At 36.4% G+C, this 26,859-nt stretch overlaps 1 protein-coding gene across 2 annotated transcripts in view; it reads right to left on the bottom strand.

Annotated features, from left to right (window-relative positions):
* Positions 1–225: 225 nt before the first annotated feature.
* KITLG (KIT ligand) overlaps positions 226–26,859 on the bottom strand; it is a 56,117-nt gene continuing 29,483 nt past the window's right edge. The window contains exons 3-10 of one of the 2 annotated variants that reach the window (XM_033010231.2): positions 21,689–21,751; positions 16,970–17,149; positions 14,862–15,024; positions 13,928–14,023; positions 7,238–7,347; positions 6,658–6,734; positions 5,472–5,555; positions 226–4,274 (exon numbers count right to left, since the gene is read on the bottom strand). In XM_033010231.2, coding sequence (XP_032866122.1) covers positions 5,516–5,555; positions 6,658–6,734; positions 7,238–7,347; positions 13,928–14,023; positions 14,862–15,024; positions 16,970–17,149; positions 21,689–21,751 — 729 coding nt within the window. In that variant the 3' untranslated portion in view covers positions 226–4,274; positions 5,472–5,515. The remainder of the gene's footprint in view (positions 4,275–5,471; positions 5,556–6,657; positions 6,735–7,237; positions 7,348–13,927; positions 14,024–14,861; positions 15,025–16,969; positions 17,150–21,688; positions 21,752–26,859) is intronic. The other variant, XM_033010232.2, reaches the window with a different exon arrangement.

Genomic DNA, 26,859 nt, shown 5'->3' with positions numbered 1-26,859 from the left:
GGAATAATTTTCATAATCACAGATACACTATGGATCAGCACTGAAGGCTGATAATGAGGACATATACTTTGCTAGCACAAGACTTCAAAATGTATGGTTAAGAAATTAAAAGTATTATGAAGGAGTCTGCATCTAGTAGCATACATTCCAGCAGAAAATTCTTCCAGGTGATAACAGGACTTTAAAAAAGATCTTAAATGGGACTGACACAATGCAATATAGTAATTATTTGGCAGTGCATAATATCTTTATTTAGAACAATAAAGTATATGTATATAATGTAAATTCCAAATTTGAACTGGTATAAAAAAGGATCTGGGAAAACATCTATCTTTAAGAGGACACATATATACATACACATCACATTTTATAAACTTTGTTGATTACCTTCAGTCAGAATGCAACTATGCAAGACTGTGCTGACATTACACTGAAATAAATGAATTTGCCCATGATACAACCAGCAAACGTCTGTGTCTCTATCACTAAAGAGTCTGAAGCTTCCGCGTTCCATCAATTTGATAACATAATAGCAACATGCCACCATTACTGCAGATCTGCATTTAATAGACAGTTGAATCAGATTCCTGAATTGAAGAATGTTGGATAATTCTTAAATGTAAATCTAACTCAAAATATCTGTATTTTATATTTACAGTTAGCTTTTTAATTTAATAGTTGTATTGTGTGTACTGAACAGTTTCAGCATATTACAAAGAGAGAGCAACAGAGAAAACAGAGCTGGTGAAGACCAGAATCTAAAAAATGTGCAGGTTGTATACATACTCCACAGTATAGCACATTTTATAAGCTTACTTATAAAATGACCTTGTGAAGAAACAAGTACCATTAATTTATTCAAGTAAACACACATCTAAAGTAGCACACTGAGTTACTCAGTATATCACAATCTGCTTTTTATTGTCACAAGGCCATTAGAATTGCATGCAAAGTTCAACTACACCAAAGGAAACCTAAAAATGTTAGTTTCTCACAAAACCACAGATATCTGGAAAACAAATTTTGTTGACTTTTGTATAAAAAATACAATACTTGCTTTTCCCCAATTTCATTTTAAGAGAAAAGGTGTTTACTTTCTAACTGTGTTAATGCATGGGTTCTGTCTACGCAAAAAGAAGACTAAAGAACTTATCACACTTCAGAAATTAAGCAGCTTACAACTGGATAAAGAAGAAATTAAAGGACTATTTCTGCCATTCCTATTCCCATTGAACAGTAACTTATTCTATTTACACTAATTTCAAAGATGTCTCACAAGTCAGTAGTCTTTCAGAATTTCACTACATCCCAAGTAAGGGCCTCCTCAGTGGGCACAGAAACTTTCAAATATCATGATCACATTTCTAAGTGCTATGCCACCCACTGAATCCACGAATGTCTAGAAGTGTCCTGCTTTGCAAAATGATTTCAAATACCCAATGTTTTGTTCAGATCTCTCAAAAGGAGGGTACAGAGAACAGGAAAACCATGAGCTCCAACAACAGTTCTGCTACTCCATGTGTCATACAACTTTGGTGCATATTCAAAGAACAGTGTTTGTGATGTGAAGTTGGAAGGTTTATACATAAATTTTCTTTCTGTTCTCATCTAGCCTTAAATTTGCCTTGCTCCATGGAAGAGACTGAAGTATCTGACATCATTTGAAAGTAACTTAGCTACTATTTTAAGATGTTATTCTTGGAAGGTGAACATTTTACAGCAGTCTATCTGGGTTTAATATATATTTGAATTTACAACTGATATTTTCTGAAGTATTAAACAGTAGACTAAGAACCCTAAAACTTTGTGTATTTTGAATATTGACATATAATTTGGGGCATACCAATGTGCAACATCATTGTGTATTTGATCTTCTGAACAGAAGGCATTTAGAAAAACTAAACATTCTTATAAACAAAGAACATTAATAAATACAAGACTTTTGTTTAACTGAATCTAAGAAAAATACTGTAAAACTTCAAGCATAAGCTTGCTTTGAGAACGAATTGTATAATAACATGAAGTATTTAAGGTTTTTGTAAAATGCGTAAGAATAATTGCTTCCATTTGCTGTAGATATTTTTCGCTCTGTCAAAACCAATATGCAGTTATTCTCCCATGTGTAAACTTCCCATCAATTAGGTCACGCTGACATTTGTTTCAAGGTAACTCTTAAACAGGTTTGAAATACAAAGTCAGAGGGCCTTGTGAGTAAAGAACTACACAATGTCAAATGAGATTGAGTTGGAGGTGGAGAATTCCATTGTTTGATTTTTGTAAAGCTAAAATTTGGAAAGCACTTGCTTTTTAGAAGTGATGAGCAACTTTGATTATTTCTTATTAAGTGGTGAGTGTTCCAGAATCATCTAAGTAAAACTAAAGGCCTAATTCTTACACTAAGCTTCTTTTGATCTAGTCTAAGAGAAGCTCCTCAGGTGATGGAAACCCCCAAAGCTCTGTTAACATTAATGGAACTATGTTAATTTATACTAGCTGACCAGGACTTGAGGAGCCTTTTCTGACACCCAGGAAGTGCAAAAAGGTCTCAATATAAATAAAAAATAGTTTCACATGATCAAATCCTTGTATCAGTGGATTCACAATAAGTTTTGACATTGATCCCAGAAGGGCCATGAGCTGTGTCATCAAACATTTTGAAATTTTATCTTTTTGGTAATCATGAAGGACAAATCAATTTTACCAATAATACACACACACACATGCACACACACACATGTATATATTATATGTATGTCATATTCTTTTTATGCATGGTTCTCAGAAAATTCATCAGGTTATTAAAATTTCCACAAGTATTCTTAAAAAAATTAAGTAACTATATACTTTAAAGAGAACAACTTTATGCAAAACATTAAAAGGGTGGTGGGTTTTTTTTCTAAGTTTTCAAGTTAGTTAAACTAAAACTCTTGCTGACCTGGACAGCTTAATGACAGATAACAGTGTGTCATCCAAAGTGAGCCACCTTTACCTTGTGAAGTACAACCCCCTAATAGAGGTAAATCATTCATATCCGTTATCTGTAAAGAGCCAAAATGGAAAGATGCATCACTATATTTGTATCTTTTACCATGGTATTTTTAGAATTTACTTGAAAACACGTCTGTACATCAGTCCTGTACAGATTTCATGGATGCTATAACAACAAAAGATGCAAAAGACAAGTGGGAAACAAAGCCTTTCTTTTTTTTTTTTTTTTTTTTTTTTTTTTTTTCCTCAGAGAATTAACTTTAAGAGTGAAGAATGCCAGGATATTAAAGCCTACTAATCACTTAAAACACAATGCAAACATTAATTACAGCTGACATAAGTAAAAGCTAAATACACTCTCTGGATCTTTCAAATTTTCTATGCTATACACTTATAGACAACGTATCAATGGCATGCATCCTTGGCATTTAAAATGCATTTCATGGGTTTGTCTTTATTCTGATGTTTGAACGCTATTCAGACTCTTTATTTTCCCTTCCCTTGGCATGGCTGGAAATTTCACCAGTGTTCACATACCCAGCAGTTACTCTTAATGCTGTGAAGCTCCATGAGGTACAGTCACCTCCTGTTTACTTTGTCCCCATCCAGTAATTGCTTCTCCTGAACAGAGACCATCAGCGTTGATGAATTCTTGAGGCTTTCTGGGGTGAGCAACCAGCCACCTGGCACCTGACAGAGACCACATGTTGATGTACACATGATCTTTGCCAGGCATAAACACAGCTCCTTATAAGTAAGAGGCTAGAACATGGGTCCATGGCATGACTTGGCTTTCAAGTCTTATATACAATGTTGAAGAGTATGTTATCTGTATCCATGTCTGCATTTTCTGTCAGTTCAGAGGACTCTATCTGAAGACATCAAGGTAAGGTAGAGGACACAGAACTTAAATTAAGGATGCAAAGGTATTTATGACTTTCAATGATTACACATAGTTGGAGGCATTTGAAAGATGCTTTTTGTTCGGGACATGTACGTTGTTTGACAGAGTCAGCTGCAAGTCATAATGCAATTAAAAATCCCCAAATGCCACACAAGGTAGATATTCACATAAGATACCATCCTGCTAAGTGCACACTCTTCTTGTAGATGTTCAATTCAGTGTTGGTTTCACAGTAACAAACACAAATTGTCCTCATTCTGTATCATGTCTATGGAGTCATGGGCAGCAACAACAGATGCAGACTCAGTCTGTCACTCCAGAAGGAATACGAATGTGCTTTAAGCTGCTTCATTTATGAAGCGAACATGGAACTGTTACCTGCCTGGAGAGAAAACCAGAAATTATAATTTTGCTGGTTAGTTTTTCTTTCTGTATTGCTAAACAGTAGAGCTCTTCTCAAACATTTTTTCTTTCAGTTTTGAAAATAGATATATTCAATGCCACTTGCATACGCATTCCTTCATTCTGAAAGTAAAATTCTTGTTTGAAGATCTACTTTCCTAGTCCAACAACACACTTGCCTGCAAAATCTCATTGATGTTATCTAAGGTGATGAAACAACTCTCATGGTTTTACAGAACTGTGATGTTTGTGCATTTTGGTATCTGGCAATATCTGGCAGCATACTTCCCTTTGAAGTCATCTGGACAAGCCAATAACAACTGAGTTTACATCTTTGGAAAAATCAAATGACTTGCCGAACGCAGTGATGATTTGCCTTCTCAGTGAGCAGATGTTAGAACAAAGCAGTTGAGGAGACTGGAAATCTCTCAAGTTGTAGCTGACTTGATCACAATGAACACTCTGGAATATGCCTCAGAGTGGCATAGATGAACTGCAAAACCTGGATTGCCTGTTATACTCTTAACTGCTCATACCACTCACAATATAAAAATGAAGCATGCAGCACTGCCTGAATATTCCAGCTCCTTGCCAGAGATGCTGTGGGTTAAGTACAGCATAACTCCTGTGGCAAGAAGCCCCTTGCCAGAGATGTGCACCGTTCTGCAGAGGACATGTGGGACCTAGAAAGCTCACTCGCCTTTGCTGCTCACTCTTACATACTACAGCAAAAACGATGTATCTGATAAAGCTACAGAGAAATGCAAACTGTGCTGAGTAAGCAACAATTAATAGAAGCCCAGTTCTACTTGGTCTGTTCTCCTACACTCACCTGCTAGCTTAAGGACTGTGTTTTTTAGGTCATGCTGCTTTGGAACAGCTGTAGGAGAACAGCTGAAAACTTCTCCGTATTGGCTCTCCAAAAAGGAGAAGCAGTAGCTGTCCTTTATTTTGGAATTAATTTTGGAATATTTAATTTTGCAACATTCAGGCTAAAAGTCAATATTGATATATTAATGACACTGGATTAATTACATTAGCTGCTAAAGATCTTAGGTACAAATAAAGCTTACTAATAAGATTTTTTTTTTTCCCAAATTGGACTCTGAATCACTTAGTATTTCAGCAGCCAAAAGTTATTAAGCCTGTGGTAAGACTCTCAACCATAACAACTTACCAGTACACAAAACAGTAACAGTGTTGAGGGAGAAAAAGCAACAACTACACTTGTAGATGTTCCTTTTCTTTTTGCTGCAACATACTGAAAAAAAAAAAGGTACATTATTACTACAATGTTAGTCTTTCAAGAAAATAGAATGGAAGGATTTATCAGTTAGAATAAAAGGGAACACAAAGTATTAGAATTTATGTTTGTTGTTGGGTCTTCCTGGTTATAGATTAATATTACAAATTTCTCATGGAGGAGGGAGAAAAAGCCATAAACCATATATTTAGGAAGACATCAGATAAAGGAAGTAACCTGTTTAAACTTCCTGTTAAGGCTATCTCCTGCATTTAACTGTTTCCTCTTTTCTTCTTATAAAGCAATGTTTTAGATTTCCAGTAAAGTTAAAAGGAAGATGAAGGTTCCATTTCCCAAGTTTTAATACCTGTGAGGATAAGCTGCAGGATGAGTTATTTGTAGCTACTAATATACTTGGTGAATACAGAGTCTTCCATTCTATGTACTGTACATGAAGAACATACGTTTTAAGAACACATTATTCTCAAAAGTTTAAACACTGAAAATTTCAGCCCTTGTGACCAAACTGTTAGATCAGAACCTTGACTATTTCTGCCTTCAGCAGCGGGCAGCACCAGGCATTTCACACAGTGAGAGAAGCCTATAGGATAAGATGTGTCCTTCTGCCATCTGCATCAGATTTTTCCCTTAATCTCTTGTAGTTAAAATTTGACCAAACACCCTGAAACAGAAGGTTAAATAATACTCTCAGACCCCGTTAGCATGAACTATTCTAACTTAAAACATCCCTAAATTCTATTCTGAATTTCACAGACTTCTTTGCCCAAGTCATGTCCAAGCAACTTTGAATATCTTCAACTGTTATTTCTAAGGTATATTTTTGATTGACTAAGTTACACAGAACTTTTTCCACTTAAAAATTATATAAAGCAGTGTAAGTATGAATAGAGCTGTGAATCATTTCTGGATGACCTTAGGAAGTTATTAGGATTTATATAAGTTCTTATTAACTTTCTATGAACGTTAAAAAAAAACAAAAAAAAAACAAAAAAAAACAAACAGAAAACATAGATGTTTATATACACATGCCCTGGGGAATGTAAAAAAGTGAAAGAACATAAAAAATGATAATGTAAATACATAAAGTGAAACAATATACCTTATCTCATTTTCCTCTTGACAGTCATGACACTGTGTAGTTTCATCACTTTCTGGTCTGGATTTAGGATGTGTTTTCTAGGAAGAAAATGAATTAAACATAAATATTCTAAAGCTTTCTTTAACAACTCCCTAAACAACTGTTGTATATTTCAGTTTGCTTCAGCTTTTCAATATCAAAGTAATCTCGCAAAATGTAGGCCAAATCTTGTCCTCTAACATACATCTGCTACTGGTATAATTTTACTATTAAAGCCTTTGCACCGTAGGCAGGTGCACAAGGGGTTGAAGCAAAAGAATCCTCTTCTCAAGATATAATAGGAGAACTGGGAAATTGGGGGAATTCCATGCTTTTAATTTCCAATTAGACAGCTATCATGCTGATAAGAAAGGATTTGCACTCTGGTGGCAGAATTCAAGAATTTGACAACATAGATTTACATTTGCATGTCACACAGTTCAGTGAAGTTCAAAAGAGATGTCTCCTGCTTTCAAATGGAGAATGGTTCTGTTCTTCCCGCCTCCTCATAGTTACAAAACGTATTATCACTATGTAAACAATTAAATGCAATATTTCTTACCTTCCAGTATATGGCTCCCAAAATAAAGCCAATAAGAAGAGACAGCAATGATGTCAGTGCTATGCTGATCCCTTGCAGGCTGGAGCTGCTAATGAAGCCAAGTGCCTCTTCTGTAATTACAGATGTTCTTATTAGTGAAGAGAGATTTATAGCAGAAAACTATCTTCAGGGCAACACTATTAGCAAGAGTACTTTTATGCACCACCTACATAACAGCATCTTAAATAGGAGAACAGATACTTTAAAGTGCTGTGTACATGAGGTGCACTTCATAGAAAATCTCACAGGAAATTTTTGACCACAAAAATGCTCCTCCCACTTCTGAAACAGCTGTGTTGAATAGTTCCAACAGTAATTCTCTTTTTCCCATTTGTAGAGAATTTCTGCTTTCCAACACTTCACAGTTTAGGGTTTATCAATTTGTAAAGACATTATTTTGTAACATAAATGAATTCTTTGGAAGAGAATATATCTGCCACTTTATACATTTGCTTAAGTTCCATCCGACACATCCCACTGACTGCAGACAGACACTTTGCCTTGTCACTAATGAACAACCAACATGAGGCCTCTTGAGGGAGGTTAATTTAACAAAATAAGCCTGACTTGACTTCTAATATCTGTCTGGAAAGGTCCCGCTGACTTCAGTAAGATCAAACCCTTGTACCTTGAAGCCTAACTGTGTGTTATTTTGTTGTAACCATTTCTTGATAGCTTTTTACATCTCATATGGAAGAGCCCCAACCCTAGTCTTTTATGTACACATGCAATTCCATTCCCCTCACAGGGATCTGTATGCATGCTGAGACTAAAATGTGGCCCTCCAGTTACTTAATCAGAGGCAGGATGTAAAAAGTCCTACAGAGTCACCCTGGGGTCCACCTTCTGAAATGCAAAGTGAGCCACAGGAAACTGCTAGTTTAGACACCATCCACCCGGTTTTAGTTAATTTCAAGATTTGGTGCCTGCAGCTCGAACGGTGGGTATATTGTCAGATTACAGGAAAAGAACCAAACTGTAAGCACTGGAAAAGTGTAGGTGATTAAGTACAGAAATGAAAATGGACTGGTAGCATTAGAAATTTTTGTAACTCATGCAAACATCTAAGCATACATGTTATGATATACTGGGTCAAACAATGTGCATTTAGTACATTATTGAACAGACCTCAAGAAAGCACTTTAGTTTGGAAAGGAGCATTCTCATAATTAACTAGCAACTCATTTTCAACTCTGAGATTTTCTGGTTGACATTTTGCTATGGTCTGGTTGATGTTTTTACACCAAATATTCTTTTTATCTCTGAAATGGATGTGCTTTCTAGAGTCATGGTAGACAGAAGTAAGAAAACAAAAAGTCTGTACCATATACTCTTATCCTACATATATCTCTATCCCATTGGCACACTAAAAGGAAACATCAGTCAAGCAGAACTGATGCTAGCTTATCATGGAAGAAATCTGTCTTCAGAGGAAAAGGGAAAGATAGCAAAGCTGTAGAGAGGTGAACATCAGCTGGTAAAGAGATGCTATTGCTCAGTCTGCCTTTGTTTGCTCAGACATTAAAACTAAGAGTGGAAATTAACTGGAGGGGCATATGTCTTCTCAAACTGTTCATCCTAGATTAAGCATAGAGGAAGTTTGTTTGCAGAACTGACCTTCAAGAAATCTGGACAAACTCAAGTGTGGTAGAGCCAGCCTGAACATCTCAAAAAAAAATTCCTGTCATTACTTTATCTGAATTGTATTCTCAGCACATTCTGAGAGGCAAATGCCTATTGCTTTTGTGTTCTAGTTAAGAAAAATGCAATGCTGATTTGTCTAATACCATTAGCCATTCTTGCCAGTAAGACCACTGAGTTATACAACTGAACGTATGTAAAATCTATGGGGATGGCTATGTTTTCTGTATTCTGCTCTGTAAACTTCAGCTAAAATGGAAAAGTGAAATAAAAATCAAAGGAAAAACTCTTCAGGTCATATAGAGGATAATTTATTTGATAACATGTTATGGTGGAGTGTATAACCTCAGAAATCCTCTGCCTACTCTGCAATGCTGGGCAGCATGTCATAGCAAGAATGTTGATTTTTACAGGAACTTCTTGAGAAATTTTCTGTATGCAGGGTGATCAGTGACAGTCAAGCATCCTCATTTTTACCATTATTTTTCATAAAATTTAGAGAGTCTCAGACAACAGAAAAGCTCCCTTTACAATGAGGTATCTAAAAGTGGAAAAATATGATTTCTGAGAAGACATCTCCAAAGCAGATGCTTTCTTCAGCATGTATGGAAAACTGAAAGGAATTAATAATTAGTGTTCCATGTGGGGACCTGCAACCCAGGGACAGAGCCTAAATAAAGTCAATTGTGACACACTCCAGCCTACCTCTTAAAAATGAAAAGAGATTTTTTTTTTCATAACTTGATAGTGTATGAATTAATTTTAAAGTTAAGTAAACCATAACTACCTTAAAAAGCAAACAACAACAGATTGTTTAATTTCACTTTCACATCCATAAAATACTCTCTTGAAAGATTTGGAGAGAATGAAATGAGTCATGGCAGGTTTCTTCATGTGCCTTTTATTTATAGTAACATCTAAAACAGAACAGTTTGTAGAATTTTCAGTCTGGAGAATCTCCCAGGGACCTGTGTTCTAATTAAGAAACAGGAGATAAGGAAAGAAAAAGCTGGCTGACAATAGGTCTTTATTCCATCCATAGGGACCTCTTCCTCTGTTAGAAACTTTAGAGCTCTACACAGAAATATTCCCACTCCTAGCAGTTGTAAAGGCAGAGTAGGAGAAGGAAGAGGAGGAACCACGTGTATCAGTAACTTTGTGAACTCCTTGGGCAACACCAGAGGAACTGCTGGCTTTGCAGATAGTAACTGAAAATAGACTCTATCCATCAAGGTGCAAAAGGGGAATGGAAGCAGGCCAGAATCTCTCAGAACTCTCACTCTGCACCCTGTGGAAGATTCCCTAAGGAAGTGAGCTCATCTGATGTTGATTTATGTGTAGTCTTCACGGACATTGGGACATTAAGCTGTGAACAAAATATATTTACATTAAAAGCCACTCAGCTACACCATGTAGTTACCGAGCTGCTATCCACCTTGAGCCATGTGTGTAGGTTTAACAACCAATTATGATTCAAAAAAACAGCTTGTTTTTTTTTGCCATATATGTCTCAAAGTAATTTTCAGTTTACTGCTCATCTCCAACACAGTTACCACAAGATCTTATCCATAAAAATGCAGAGCAGCTCTCACCTGTTCATTAGGGTTTTCCATTAACTATAAAGTTGGAACAAGAGAACAAAGGCACAGAGGCAACACCAACTGCATTAAGCCATGAGTGAACATTTTCAAACTGTTGTGCAATTACTGAATTAAACTATGGTATTCTTTGCTTAATTATAAAAGGAGACCTTCTTCCTAAAAAACAGAGATCTCTGTTTATATGCTCTTTGAGCTGTTCTGTACTGAATAATAAAGCTAAATTACTGTGAGGAAATTATAGGCAAAAATGGAAGAAAGCAATACTGAACTTTCCAGGAAAATAGAAATACTACCATGGCACTAAATGGAGTGAGAAGTGTTAGTAACAGCTAGTAAATTCAAGCTTTAATCAGAGCAACATGAGATTCATCTGATGGGAGAAAAAAAAAAAAAAAAGAGACACTTGTTCTTTACATAGGAACCATCTCATCTGAATTCCCTAGACTATGCATGATATAATAATCCAGAGAAACACCAATGAGACTAGGACTTAATCAGTTAATTTGAATTAAAATTGTCATCTAGCACAAAGAGAAGAAAACAAACCAGCCTAAATAAATTGGTGGTGGTGGTTATGGTGTTTAAGATTTTTATGGGGGAAAAGATGGAGTGGGAACATGCCACAGGCCTACTACATTGATTATTACAAGGATGAAAGTGGGATAACTGTTCTATTTTACACTTAGTTGGGGTAAGACTTTTGTTGTAGATTTAGCTAAGATTCTACTCTTTTATAGCAGTTTAATGTTACTGTTGTGTAATAACAATGAAGTCATGAAATATGACTCTTTCAATAAATGTAGCAACAACATAAAATCATGTCATTTAGCTAATTTATATCAGATACAATTTCTATGATAATTATTTCACAAATGACTTTATTAGATGATGCATTTCAGGCTTAGCAAAGTTGAATTTAGAATTAAGAGCAGTTCAAGTTATCTGACTACATAGATTTTATTAATAAATTCAAAATTCATTATTAATCTGGAGGGGTTCTTTTGCAAACAGTGAATTCTTCTAAGTGGTCTAGAAACCATTAATTTTAAGTAGCTCAATTTAAAACTGTGTAAAATTAGAGGGTCACTTAAAAAAAAAAAAAAAACACCAAAAAACACTACATTGCAGTAGTTTGTCTGGAGATGCCTTTTTCACATTTCCCCTCTTCTCCAAATGTTTTCCTTGCTGAAGTTTTAATCTAGTGATGCTGTTCTGAGAACAGTACTGAAGCCAGCCGATGAGGTCCCCTGTGCTGGGGAGCCTTCACATGGGAAATAATAAAGTTTCCTCATTGTTGTTCTTTCCAAGAAGGTAGGGATTAAGTAAAAAAGAAAATTTACTCAGCAATAAAGCTAAGACAAAATTAAAATCAGTACTGAAGACCATTTTCAGGGAATAAGACAGAGATGCCAATAACGATGCTACAGGTCCCTCCCTGCAAAAAAACTTTAAAGAAATATCTAAAGTGTAACCAGAAAGCACCCAATGTCCAATTTAATATAATTTAATCTGATTACAAGTTCAAATTGTCCCCAGCCCCTGACATGCGGTCCTCATGTCATTTCTGCATAAGGCTGTTAACTGATATCCAATTTTCCAATAAATTGCTTAAGAGAATTATAATCAATTAAAACACACCTGCACAGCATATGGCCAGCCAATCAATTTCTTTGACTTACTACATTATTTTAATTACGCTTTTTTCCTACTTGATTATCAGTTCCAGTTATAAAACAAGATTAATAATCAGCTTCTGTACTCCCCTCCACAGTACAGACACAGGTGCCACACTCCGCTGTGATGCCTGGCATCCCTCCTGTTACTGTACTGGGTCAAACTCCTTTCATCTGAACTGCTCCTGTAATCTATCTGTCTTTTGGCTCCTTGATCCATTCCCATGGCTTCAGGCTACAGCTGAATATTCTTCCTCTAGCAGCGAGAGCACAAATTATCACATGTTCAGACTTGAGAGAGAGATAGGTATGTTTTAGACCCCTCCTGGTGCCTCATAATTGGCTCTGGGCTCATCAGTTTATTTGCAGCCAGCTCTGTGACCTCTTGGGAAGGAATTTACGGCAGTGAAACTTCTCTTTTCCAGAGAGGCAGGCTGGCAGCCAGAAGTCAAAGGTGGTTTTTGTTCCAACCTTCTACTCAGAGGGTTCTGGGGAATGACAACTTAAAACCTTCTCTTAATTAGAAAGCAATCAGGAAGGGCTTCAAATCTGACAGCAGCTGTGAGCCAACTAAAAAGTAGCATGCATGGTGATAAAACCCCAGAGAATAACTAGATCACACATTCCCAAGAGAAGCAGCATGGGAAGAAACTCAGTCTTCGTAGTCTTTGTGCCACTGTCAGGAGCTACCACTATGCCCACCAGGCTACATCAAGCTGTCTCCTTACCCATGTTTTCTTAAACACAAGGAGCAGCAGCCACACACTTCTTCATCACACATATAGATAGCATGAATGCTTGTGAACTGAAAGGGGGAAGTTGTAAAAGACATACACATTGTCATCTTGATGTGTCTGGGAAACAGGAACAAGGGAAACAACAACATGATTAAGTTAATCACCATTTCGGGAGCCTCTAAGGAAAATCCTCTTTTGTTCACATGCAGAGCTCCAGAGAATATTCACCTTGTTGTACATGATGTCACTAAAAGCCCCTGAAACTTCACTGTTTCTCTTCACATTAGACTCCTAAACCCCTTCCAACCTTGTGACAAGTAATGTTGAGGCTCTTACAGCATCATTTCTGAGATCTCTTATCTGTCAGTGACCAGTCATGTAATACACTAACCAAGACAGATGAGAAACAAGGAGATGGCCATGCCAGAGAGATTACAGCTTGACAGAAGTGTAGTGACTTTGTCCTTGACCTCAACTGAAAGAAAGCACACTGTGGGCTGGCCCTACTGCAACTACAGCAAGCAAACATGGGGACTGTCTGCAGGTTTGGTGTCAAGCTTGGGATCAACAGTGCTCTCAAAATTCAATGTACAGGCAACCTCTTTGTCCACATGAGTACCCTGGGCCTGATTTAGGACAGCTATTCTGTCTGGATTAACTTCCTTTTCTGAGTGTTAAAATGAGGTGCCTGGGACAGTCAAGTTTGCTGAGGCCATATGACTAGCGAGACCTCATGACAGCCAAAACGAAGAGACCTGCCCTCTCCAAGTTATAGAGAGCTGCCACATCATTGCAATTTGAGAACATTTCTAAATTTTTATTAGATAAGTTCATTGCATTTCAGTATGACAGCTGAGAAACACATGGTACACCACCAGGCACAAGTAACTTCCCATTAATTTGCACAATTAATGACACTGTTTTCCTCTGAGCTCTCATTACAACCATCTACCGGAACAAAATGGAGACACATATATTAATTCAATCACTTGTACTTACTGTTACTGATAGTGTTACTGCCAATGCTGTCATTCCTAAGGGAGCTGGCAGCAACAGGAGGAAACAAAAATGTTTTTGTGACAGCGACTCTGGAATCTAAATAGAAAATGAGTGTGTCAGCATTATGTAACTTAAAATACAGTTCCCTCTATATATGATGGGCTATAGGACTGTTTTAAAAATCTGGCTGGTTATAAAGTGGATTAAGTTAAAAAAGGCAGTCTTATTAAGAGGCAGATGTGTCTACACTCTGAGCTGCAGCTGAATAGGTATTCTGGAAAAGCGATTGCTTTAAACATGTTCTTGGGTTATGGCACGGATCTACTTTTAGGTACTACTGGTGTAACTGTGCAACTGAATACATTGCCCTAATTGAAAAGCTAGTATCTGTCACTAGAGACAGTAAAAGGAAAAGAGAATACAAAACCTCCATTTACTGCAAGGATGAGAATGAATTACAAGAACCTGACTTGAGCTTGTTAAATTTTTTAAATGAAGTAAACATGGCCCTTTTGAGGAGGTGACTTGAGGCTGCTGCAACTTACAACTTGTACTTGCTTCCTATCTTTTCAGTAGTGCAATCTTAGGCTTCTTTACTAGACATTAAATAGAGCATTAACAGAAGGTAAGAAGAATAATGTAAAAAGGCAATCCAGGACATATTTGGGATGAAAAGAAACAGAGCAGAGTATTGTGAGGTTATTTGGATTATATTAAGGAATGATGTCACTAGGAATGATGGCATTAATTTTACTGCCAGATAGAACTCGACTTAAAACACAAATTCAAGCTTCGGTGCTGGTAGTAATTTTAACTGGCAGTAAAAAAGAGACATGGAGGTACATCATCAGATCCCTAGCATCTCTGAAATCAAAGGAAAATCACTAATTTATATCTACTTAGATTCTGTTCCCCCAAATAAGAGCCATCTTACCATTCTCTGGTGTTTCTACTGTTGAAGGCAGAATGCAGTCATTCTCATCCAACGTGTCTGCAAACTCCTTGTAGACCTCAATAGTACTGTTAAAGTGCCTAAAAAAATCTTCAGGAATGAAGCGACCTTCTTCATAAAGGTGACCATTTTCTTTCACAAAATCCTAGAGTGATATGTAGAATTCAGTTTGAAAGAAGGTTAAGCAAGATGCTCATTTCAGCACCTCAACAGATGATAGAATATCCAAAGATGACACAAAATATTTTAAATTTTTAACATGCAGAAGACAAAATCTGCTGCATACAATCTTCATAAAACATACAAGCCCTCTGATCTGAGGATTTAAAATTAGCTTTTCAAATAGAAATAAATTATTAATCCAGTTTTGTAAAATTGCCAAGGAATGAAAATCTTGCATCTTATGCTAAAGCTGAAGAGACTTTTTTTTTTTTTATTTTCCTCATTAAAAAAAGCTACCTTAATTTAACATGACTTTTCAATGTTCCACATGATCCTTTTAATATGAACACCGGAACACAACATAATCATAGCTATTGTCATAAGAGTACAGGGAACAAAATACAATAGCTGTGATACGCTACTGCATAGAAGTAGGCTGAGATCCCTGATAATGTACCTAAAAATAAGAGCAAGACTATAAACAAGGAAGCCAAATCACTCTGAGGTCTCACAGACAAGTGTGTTATGCCAGACTAAATAACAAGATTGAGGTCCATGGTAAAATCATTGATGGTTATCTTTTTTTTTCTTTTCTTTTTACCTGACTGGCTTTCATAACAACTATTTCTTATGCCAGCAGGTTGAATTTGGCCTTGGGTTACTCTGTACTGCCAAGGAGAAGGACAGTGGTAAGACCATGTGTTAAATATGTACTAAGGAAAACTTCCTAGTTTTGGCTTCAAAATTATTTTATGTTTAATGCTGAAAGTACTAGACTTAAGATCATTCTTCTCTGAGGAAATCAGTAGCTATCTGTTTCTCTGAGTTACAGGATATTTACTTCTTCATTCTATGGAACAAAATTCCTCTTCCCCAACCACATCCCAGCTGAGTTCTCTGAATCATCAGGACAAGAATAGAAAAAAAAAAAAAAAAAAAAAAAAAAAAAAAAAAAAAAAGGAGAAAATGAGATACATTAAAGATTAGACAGAATTAAGTTTGAAATGGAAGGGTAGGGAATGCTTAAATACTCTCAGCATTATAATGCCAATATATGACAAAGTTATGCCACTCTCAATGAGATTGGGTGTTTTAGTCCATTTGATTCATTCTGGATGTTAAAAGGTGAAATTACAACAGCTAAGGACTTGTCAAAAATAAATGTATGTGGAAGATGAAATCCTTACTCTTAAGAACATGATGGACTTTGCCCATTTTCTTCAGTGGGACAAAACCTTCAACTATAGAACTTATTTCTAATTACTGATAGACTGGTTAGAGCTGGGTATGGGATTAGAAGCTTAATTTTTTTTCCCCATCCTTTTCACACAAGAGAATCAGATGTCCCTTGAGTGAGACTCCTGAAATCCTTACAGCTGCTGTTGGAATTCAGAAACACATGAAAATGGGCTGATATCCTCTAGTCTTTGCTGTGTCTTTATATATAAAAGTTCATTAAACCATGGTGAAGTTTTCAAAGTGTCACACACTGTGATACATACTAACAGTATATTAATAGCTTCAACCACATCATCTTTAAATTTGCATTAGGATCACCAGCATAATGAATAATTTAAGATGGATGCACAAGAAAGATTTCTGCCAGTTTCAAACAGACCAGAATGAATTAATTATCTTAAAGATAATGGTTACATTTTTGACTACTTAAATAACTGTATACAGGTCACTGTATATACTGTAATTCCTTGTAAGACATTTTCCTTGAAACAGGAGATAATGACTAGCCAACATTAGCACAGTGTACTCAGTGCATTTCTAAACAAAGTAGGATTCCAGATGTACAGGAATAGAAATGAGAACAAATCTAATGAAGCTTTGGACATTTTTAAACTATTACCGGGTACTGTGCAACAGAAATTTCAAATAAAAATATCCAGCGTAAAACTAGAAAATCTGTATAAGATTACCTTATTTTTATCAAAAGCTAAGCATGCCATAAGATCATTAATTATCCTTGTGAGATTATTGATGATTGAATAGTTGCTTAGAACATCAGACATATCTGAAATATCTGAAAATTTCTGGAGAAGATTATGGAGACTTCTTGAAAATTCAGGCACCATCAAATGCAACCAACAGTGATTAGGCTGTAATTAGGAGATAAAAAGAAAAACAGAGAGGTTGATTAAATATCGGACTTTTGCAAAAACTGGTTAAGCAGTTCAGTGTTCAAAAGTAGATTAGACTTTTTTTTCCAATTTAAGTTATCTTGAAAGTCTAAATTAAAATCCATCTACTTTAGTGTGGCCAAATTTCTCTTCAGTCCTTTTTGTAAAATTTCCATTCTCACTGATACTGACATATTTATGGTTGTCTGTTAAATGCCATCCCTTCATTAAATTCTTAATGATTGCTAAGCATAAGTCTGTTGAGAATTTGAGCCCTTGAACATGCTACTATGAACCCTAGTCCATGCTTTCATTAACCTATTTATTTTTTTTTTTTAATAACTACTGGTTTAATGATTTTTTCAAGATTTTCTTTAAACCAATCTCAGTTTTCATTTTATTACCCTACATGACCTAGTTAACCCCAAAGATTATTGATTTAAATCTCTTCTGAGGAGGGTTTCTGTAAACGTTTTACATGAAAATCATGTGTGGTTTTATCCAGCTTTAAACTAGTTAGCTTAGCTAACTCCTTTTCTTCAGCTTTTTCACTAAATGCCATTCCTGAGAACAGTTTCTAGATCTCAAAATCTTTCTTTTCCTGAGTTTCCACTGAGAAAAGGCTTCTGCACAGTCTGTCATGTTATCTACCACATCTGTGCCACTGGAATAGCGTTCAATCCTTTCACTGACACCTATACAATTAGTTTGCAGCAGACAGTTTGTACAGCTGTTCATGTGATTGAAACCCGGCTGTTCATCTTGCTGACTCAGAGCAAGTCATTAACTTCTTTTACTTAGGTTTACATAACAGTAGTCAAGTAAATAAAAAAAAAAAAAATCAGCCCAGAAAAAAACTCTTCTCAATATGGTCAGCAAAAATGCAGGTAATGCATTAGTCACACTGCAGCACATACCTGGAAATATCTTCACAATAAATGATGAATTTTTAATGGAAATTGTTATGGGAATTTATTCCATATGTGAAGCTATTTTTTCAATTGTTGAAAACATCTCTGGATCATTAAAGCCTGACAGATATGAAGGATCTTGGCCCAGCAACCCCTAAGTACTCTCAGTATCACTAAACCAGTTACCAATTGCTGCCCAGTGGACGGGCAACATCCACTGAATCCATCCATTCCACCTTCTGCAATGCACAATAAATGTTTGGCAATGTATCTGCTTCTAGACTTCATCTCATTTTACTTGATTTCTGCAACAAACCTGCATACAGATTATTTATTCAAAAAAATTTATCCACTAATATCAATATCATCACTTTGCAACAAATTACTTTCTTGGTGACACAGTTGTTGTTCTTCCTTGATGTGTAAATGTTTTTGATGAGGTAAAATACACTTTGCACTTTCAGAGACTGACCAGACTATTAAGCTTTCAGGCTTAGAAAACCAAATGTAAATGCATTGTTCATTTCCACCTGACTTTTCACTTTTGTGTACAACTCTCTCACACACCGATAACAACTGACAAGTCAGTATTACCACCTTCTGTAATTATCTCAACGACTTAAAAAAAGAATGAAACAAAACATCTCTGTTCAAGCGGTATGTGTTGTGCCATGTCCCATTGCTCTCACAAAACAGACAATGCATTTTCCACTGCTTTTGTGTAGGAACATGGACACAGAACTTCTGTGCTTCCCTGATCTGAAAACCTGGAAACCCTTTTCCTCTGAGGTTCTGTGGTTGTGTGTTCTCCTCTGCCAGGGACTAGCAAAAGCTTGATGCTTCTCCTAGGGAGCATCTGGCAGTTCCAGCAGGGAATCTATTTTGTTGCTCCCGCGGTTTAGCATGTGCGTGGGACTCTCCTCTGACTGAACTGTTCTGACCTACAAAGCTGTATTTCATGCGAGCTTTAAGTTTTCTTTTTCAGTAATAGCAAGCTGTGCTATCACTTGCTATCTCAATACCTATCAAACACAGTGATGAAACTGCTGAAATTGAGAAATGTGACATTGTTTGCAAGGGGAAATGGAGATTTAACTCTGCTTTTTTGTGTAGACTTTGACCAAGATTTACGTTTTAGGGCAACTGCAAACCTGACTGCCCTTGTACTTCCAGGTAGTCCCCATTTACCATTTTCTTTTTATACCTATCTAAAAGTTTGACGCTTATCTCCTCTTCTGGGTTTAGCCCCTGCTGCTGTCATTTCTGCCTTTTAACCTTCAGGTTAGACTACTCAGTTCACTATGTGAAACTACTTTTAAAGCCGCTCAGATGCCTTGAACTAGTGCATAATGCAACAACCCTTCTGTTTAATGGATCAGGTCAGCCTGTTCCTGTTACATGCACTACACTGGCTTTCTATCTGCTTTGCATTCACCCTGCCTTCCTACCTTTAGTCATCTGCATTCGATACTTGCTAGCTTGGGTACCTTTCCCACTTTATGCACGCACTGAAAACTTTTGAAAAAAAAATACAGAGCACGGTTTCAACCTTTTCAGGGCTGAACAAAAGGGCATTCGCCTTATGCAAAGTCGTGGCCTTCCCAGCTTGCAGGGACCTTGCAGAAGCCAGAGCAAAACCTATTTATTCAGCCAGCCTTTGCTGTGGTATGCTTAACACAACCTGAAATCCCCAGAGAAGAATTTAGCAAAGTGGGATGTGAATGCCGCTGAATACATCCTCCTACAAAGGCATGTGGCCAAGAGCTGCACCTTCCATCACCATGACTGAAAGTGGCGTACAAGCAAAGGGAATATGGAAATCCCGGCTCTAAACTTCTCTTCTTTCTATTTATTTCTTGGCCTCTCATCGTAAATGTAAACTGGATCTAAGTTTCTGGATATGATGCAACAAGATGACATGGCATTTCAACTGCAGAAAACAGCATACTGGCAGCCAAAACTGAACTATGGAGAGAGGTAGGAGTTAAGCAGTGAGAACATCCAGGACTCATGGCTCAAGCAGGCTCCGTGGCCTTCATCCACAATGGCAATGTCCCCAGGAGCACAGCGGAGGGGACTGCCCCAATCCCAGCCCAAATCTCATCCATCAGCTGCCACGCTCATCCCAAAGGCTGGGGAGCAGCACTTGGGCTATGGCTGTCCTCCACAAAAGAGAATCTCATCACATCAGGCAAACAAATCATTGCATTTCAAAAAGCACCACAACCAGGGGATGATGGCAGCCAGTCTTACTTCCTTTTTCTCTGTATATTGGCTGTTTTCAGAAATGGGAATTTTTCCATTAGCTTTAGTTATATTATATAGGATCTAGTACCTGGCTTCCATAGCATTTGTTTTGCAGAATTTTGATGTCTAAGAAATCAAGTTTAAACCAGATTTTCTGAAGTACTTTAAGTTTTAGTAAATGCCTTGAGCTCTTAACAAAACTCATAAAAACACTGCCAGATCTGCCATAATACCTCGTAACCTCACAGCTCGGGGTCGTTTACTATCCCACATCCTCCTTTTCCTCCAGCCATCTTCTTGTTATTCAGGACTGAGAGAATATTGCTTCTGGCATTGTTCTCCAATATCAATAGGGAATATTGCAGGATAGAATGCATTTTTATATGTGTATCGCACAAGTTGGATTTGCATAATAAAACTACACACAGACACAAAAATAGTTTCTTACATCTACCAGGTAATTTCCAACTACTCATGTATGTGTACAATGATTAATTCTTAAGACAGGTACAATATTGTTCAGTTTAACTGACAAACTAGTCCTTTTCTTACTTTTTTTCCTTTCCTTAAAACAATATAGTACAATATAGCATTCAGCATAATTTCTACTTCCCCATTGTTTCCTTCTCTCCTTTTTCTTGCAGTGTATGAAACAAGCACAACAGCATTTTCAATGCATCATTCTAAAAATATTCTTATAAAATTCAGGAAAAACATAAAAAATATTTAGTAGAATAAGCAATAAGATAATATGAAAATGTTTTAATACAAATGTTATAAAATATTAAAGAAGATACATAAAGCTTATTTGAAAGTATGACTATATATTAACTATGGGATTATATAGAAAGAATGATATAAAGCATGTTTGAATAAAATAATGTCCTCACTTTCTAATGGTTTATTTAGTTACTCATGCTACCATTTGCTGAACTTAGGGTTCTCTTTATTGACTACTAAGTATTTGTTGTGCTTTAATGGCATTTCCACTGGCTTAAAAGAGAAGAACATTCTACAATGTATCCTAAAGTACAATTAGAAAGAAACTACTTTAAGAAAGCAACAATTTTCAGCTGACATGATGAAATAATACCATAGTCTGAGTTCTTCCAGATAGAACGAGAAAAATGATTCTTCATATTAAATTTTTTAAAATATTCCTGTAATTAAAAAGGTTTAAGTGACTGCAGGAATCTCTCTATACTTCTCTTAAATAAATACTTGCAAAGCATATGAAAAGTGAAATAATCATGATTTAACTGTAACTTACTAAGCCATAGAACTACGTACAAAATGTTATGGCCATCATTGGTTCCAGTGGGCTATATTATTGGGATTAACTTGAAGCGGTTGTACATACCAGACTATCCATCTTCGGGACATATTTAAGAGTTATCATATAATCATTTGGGAGATTTCCAACCTACAATAAACAGATAATAAAAATGTTATTACTGACTAAACAATGTAAGACTTAATTTCCATCATTGTATTCAACAAAATCTATCAAATATTCAACACAAATTTTCAGCAACCTACCAGGTTCAATAGCTTACATACTCAGTTTCCAGTGGAACTGCTACTGACTCTTAATTTCTCACAAATGAAGCATCTTTCCACACCCCTGTAACATTTCCAGATCCAATTTGATCATGTTCAATGCTACCACTTCCCAGCAGAATTAAAGTCAATTGTGTGGTGAGGGGAAAGTGATCTGAGCTTATTCATTACTGCAGAAACTCCACTGCATTTTCATCTTTTAATGGCATGTCTTGAAATCTTTATGTGACAATTCCTATGTAACCCCAACCACTCCAAACAGTAAAGCATCTAGTAGTCTCTAAGGCTTTTTTCTTCAAATAATTTCCAACTTCTGCAAGAATCTGAACCTAAAGAAATACTTGCATGCCTTGTGCTTAGTTACGTACCAGGTCAGAAAAACACTTGAGCACAACTTTAACTTTGAAGCTGTGCCTCTTACTAATGATAAGCAACGTAATTATATCATATCAATGTCCTGGGGCAAATGAGAGCTTCCACGCATGTAAACTGAGCACAGCTTTGCAGATGTGGGGGAGTACAGGGTGTGCTGAAGCAAGGACAATGAGTAGAAGAAGGTTTCTGACAATTATACAATGCAATCTGCCACAGATGGGATCCAACACTACTGTGAGATGTAGTTGATCATGTGGGGAATGTGCTGAGTGGGGAAATGAAGATGGAGACACTGCCACAATCCAAAATTTCTTGAAGTACTTTTTTGAAAAGGTTTACCAATACTATGATGTTTAGTGATACAGCAAATCTATTGGTTTATATCAGTGAAAGATTCAATTAGTTAAAAGACAATAAGCACATACTTAATTCCTTCTGTGAGCCAGAATCTGTACTTTGTTCAGCAAAGAATTTCTACTTCTTCAGGTTAAAGATCATTCTGTTATGGCTGCTTTTGATTCTGCTGCTATAGCAACCAGCACAAGGATTATTTTTTTTTTCTGTGCAGTGTTTAGATAGTATTTTGTTTGACACAACAGAATGTTTTATTTGTTAATTAAAATTTAGTTTCAATTAAAAATTAAAACCACCATTTCAAAATATTATGGTTCCAGAAATGATCAAGGACAATACTAACACACAGGCAGGCACTAGTGAATTACAAATATTTTTTTATTTACAACATGGGCTGAGCCACAATCTTTCAATTCAATGACATCTAGCTTTCTCCTACAGCTTTAAAAACCAAGTTTCATACAAATGAGCCTGGTAAATTTCTTTCCATAGATCAATTTTCTTTCTTTTTTATTTTTAAACTTACACATTCCTAAAGCAGCAGATGCAAAAGTGCCACTAATGTTCTCTGTATCAATTTCTACTTACCTGGCATTTTGGGGAGTTGATTCAAGGTGCTATAAATACCGAGAAATACTGCAATACTTTTGTTCTTTCTTTAGAGCATCTGATTTATTCTAAATCTTCACCATAATTTTTTGTATATTTTCCCTTCCTCTAAAAACAACCTGACATCATGACACATTAACAGGTAATCCAGTTTCTTTTCCAGCCTCCTATGCATGCCTAGAAAGGTAGGAATAGCAGCACTTCAAGCAGCAAAGATAGTGAAGATGCTACTGTATGTGCAAAGTTTCCCATACTCACTCTAGAGGGATTCAGTACTTAGCAATGTCAGCAAAAGCACCATTCTTTAAGAAAGGTCACTGGAAGATTAAATTTGTTCCAAATCAATGAACACTACAAGAATTGATATGCATTATGTATACAATCTACTTTACTGGCATCAGAGCCTGTCAAGCACTTTTCATGCACAGTTAAAAAAAAAAAAATAATTGCCCAGGAGCTCTTACAGCTTCTCAAACAAAGCTGGAGAATACAGCTTAGCCTCAGATATTTTTCTCCTTGACAGACTGTGAATCAGAAAAGATATTTTTGAATTTACTACTAAAAATGAAGATCACTAGGGGGGAGGGTGTCAAACAAAATATATGCCCTGCCTCAAGATGAAGCAACTTGTTAAAGTTTTATTGACTTAACTCCGCATGCCAGATGCTCTGCTGATGGTAAATGGTGGAGCTCAGTCCAAGCGAGGGAGTTATATTCGTGTCCCAGTTGGACCTCCCAACTTATGCACAGAAAACAGGGATAGAGGCCCTGAGGTAAGAGTGAAGGGTGTATGTTTGTACTAAATCTGTGCATTTTGTATTCTCTTGCGTTCCTGAAATGAACCTTGAAATTTTGTTGAAGACTAACCACCAAGACTATGATACAAAACCAACCACTTGATTTTTCTACTGCTGAAATGATGCAGAAAGGAACGAAAGAACTCTGCATATACCCACTCTGTGCAGAGCACCAGGCTGCTGCAGCTCCCAAGGAGGGGCAGATGACTGGAGAGCTCCAAGCTACTAGAGCAAAGGAAGATGGAAAGGGACTGTCCCTTGAAACTCCCCAAGTCCTGGAATGGCTTTTTTGGTTCCTGTACTCAACTCCTTAAGCACAGTGACAAAATTGGGGGCAACTAAACACCTGCCTGCATAATTTACCTTGGTTTAGACAAAAGTAACAGTTTTGATGATTATAGAGAATAACACCTGATAATCTTCGAAAGTAATGTATCAAACTAAAAGAACCCTGCATTGTAATTAAAAGGCCACAAAAAGTTTCTCTGATTTAGTGGCTGTGTGTGGTTGTAGAAATCCTATCAGGCTCTAAGAAGACGTGAATAACAGGGAATCTAGACTTCTGTTTTTAAATCCATATAAAACCAACATTCAGTGTTATATTCCCAGTTGTAACAAAATCTCAAACTGGGGAATGTAAGATCCTTTTTGACATACAGAGGTCTGAATATTTAATACAGCACTGTTAACACTGCATAACCCAAATATATTTTTTAATATATGCTCATGGTCACACAGACAGGGAGATGAAAAAGGGATGTTGTAAAAGTCATTTGGGTTCCATAAACTACTTTCATCACAAAGGCAAAATATGAAAGAGATGACCTATCTCTGCAGTCAAGTGCTTTGAAATGAGGGTTACTGCTCTTGGAAATTCTCTTTGTTGTGACTGTTTTGAAAATTTGAAGGAGATAAGCATAGATATTATATTTTTATACACAGGTCAAAGATAAAGTTAATAAAGTAAAAATTACCATTTACTATTGTCAGTGATTTCTTTTTTACGCTGAGGCATATGATGGGAAAACCATACTTTCCTTTTGGCTACTATTTCTACCTCCCATTTCTCTCTTTGTCATTCCCCTTTTCCTACTCTTTAATACCTCTGCATCTCCATTCTTTGCATTCTGGGCCTTTCTTTTCCTGCAGGAGCTTCCACTTTCTTTCCATCATCTCTGCAATCCACTATCTCATCTGCTAATGAAGCAGTTAAAATTCTCATCATTTAGATTAAGACAACATGCTAACGATTTCCGTTCACACTTATTCCAGCCACAGTGGCAGATTATTTGCAGGATAACAACACTGGATCATTTTTATAACCCCTCCACTCAGGAGAGTTAGATCCATTTAAAAATAGATATCAAATGTTGCAGAGAGTATAAAGTACACATGTACAGCAAAGGTGCAACGTGAAGGCAAAGTGTTTGAAACAGCATGTCTTGAACAAGCAACCTGGTCAGTAAATGCTGGCTATTGTTTGGGCTCCCAACATTCAAAAATAAAAAATTGCTTTAGAGAAGTAGATCATGGAAGAAGAGGTGAATATCTTAAGATTTTGTGAATGAATGAAACTAGAATATGTAGGTACATTCTGTAAACACTGCACAGTTCAGTGAAAATTCTACCTGTATGTAGATTTGATGTCCATATTTAACAAACATATATACAACAGATTCCTAATTCTAATGCTAAATTAGAGTCGCAATTACAGCAATGCATCTTTCTGCTGACTTGATGAACAAGTGTTCTGTATTATGAAACTGTAATTGCAGCACCTGTCAATAAAGCCTGTACCCATTGTTCTTTTCAGCACAGCAAGTAATGTGTTTCCTTCCAGAGATCTTCATTAAAAAAGAAGTAGAGGTTCAAATGATTAGTAATGCAGAATGTGTACTCCCTGAATACTTTCATCCTCTATAGGTATGAAATTATTCTCTTTTAAAGTCCTCACTATTAAAAAAAACAAGCAAAAACAAATGATTGTTCAGTTGTTCTTTGCTTCTTAAAACCATTTTACTTAGGACATATTCTTCATATGAGAAAATTATATTACAAAGATTTGAATAAATTTTATCTTACCGAAAATACAAGTAATTTTTGTATGAACAGATACCAGTCTGGCTTGGTCTTAGACTGAATAATGCTCAGAAACCTTGTTTTTCAATCTGCTCTTTCTTTCTGATTCTAGCTTCCAGTATAAATCTAGTATGATGCTTTGATAATCCAGATTAACACCACTCAAAACAAGTTACACCATACATTTTATTGCTCAACACACACAAAGTTGATCAGGCTCACATTTTCAGGCATCACACAGCATGCCTTATTCACCAATATTTTAGGCTTAGTAGAAATCCCTGGTCTATTTTCACAGAAAGGATTGACTGAGGAATGTTCTCATATTCCTAGAATGCAATACTGTTGAGCAGACCACAGCTGCAGCCATGCTCAGGGGTTTTCTACCAGTGGAATAGGGGGTTTACAGTACTTGGAACAGGAATTCCAGAACCAAGTAAATGAAGACTAGATTGTATCATGCTACAGGCAAAAGAGATTGGTAGGGAATTGTGGCACTGTTTCGCAAGCTGTAGGTGAACTGTGGCAGAAGTAGGGAAGAACAGGGCAGGAAAAAGAAAGAAGAAGGACATGGATTCATGCTGCAAAGAATTTTAGTGTGAGATAGGAAGAGGATGAGAATCTGCCTGGAGTTCAAAGAACATTCTTCCTGCAGCCATGAACAGCATTAACAGATACCATGGAAATAATGAGAAGCTAAGATAAGGCAGCAAACTCAGTATGTGTTAAGACTTCACAGGCAGTATTAGTAGTTAGT

The sequence above is a fragment of the Tyto alba genome, unplaced genomic scaffold (assembly GCF_018691265.1).
Source record: "Tyto alba isolate M040663 unplaced genomic scaffold, T.alba_DEE_v4.0 Super-Scaffold_2, whole genome shotgun sequence".
Classification (NCBI taxonomy): Eukaryota; Metazoa; Chordata; class Aves; order Strigiformes; family Tytonidae; genus Tyto; species Tyto alba.
Note: the sequence above shows the minus strand (reverse complement) of the source record. Positions and strands in the feature narration are given on the sequence as shown.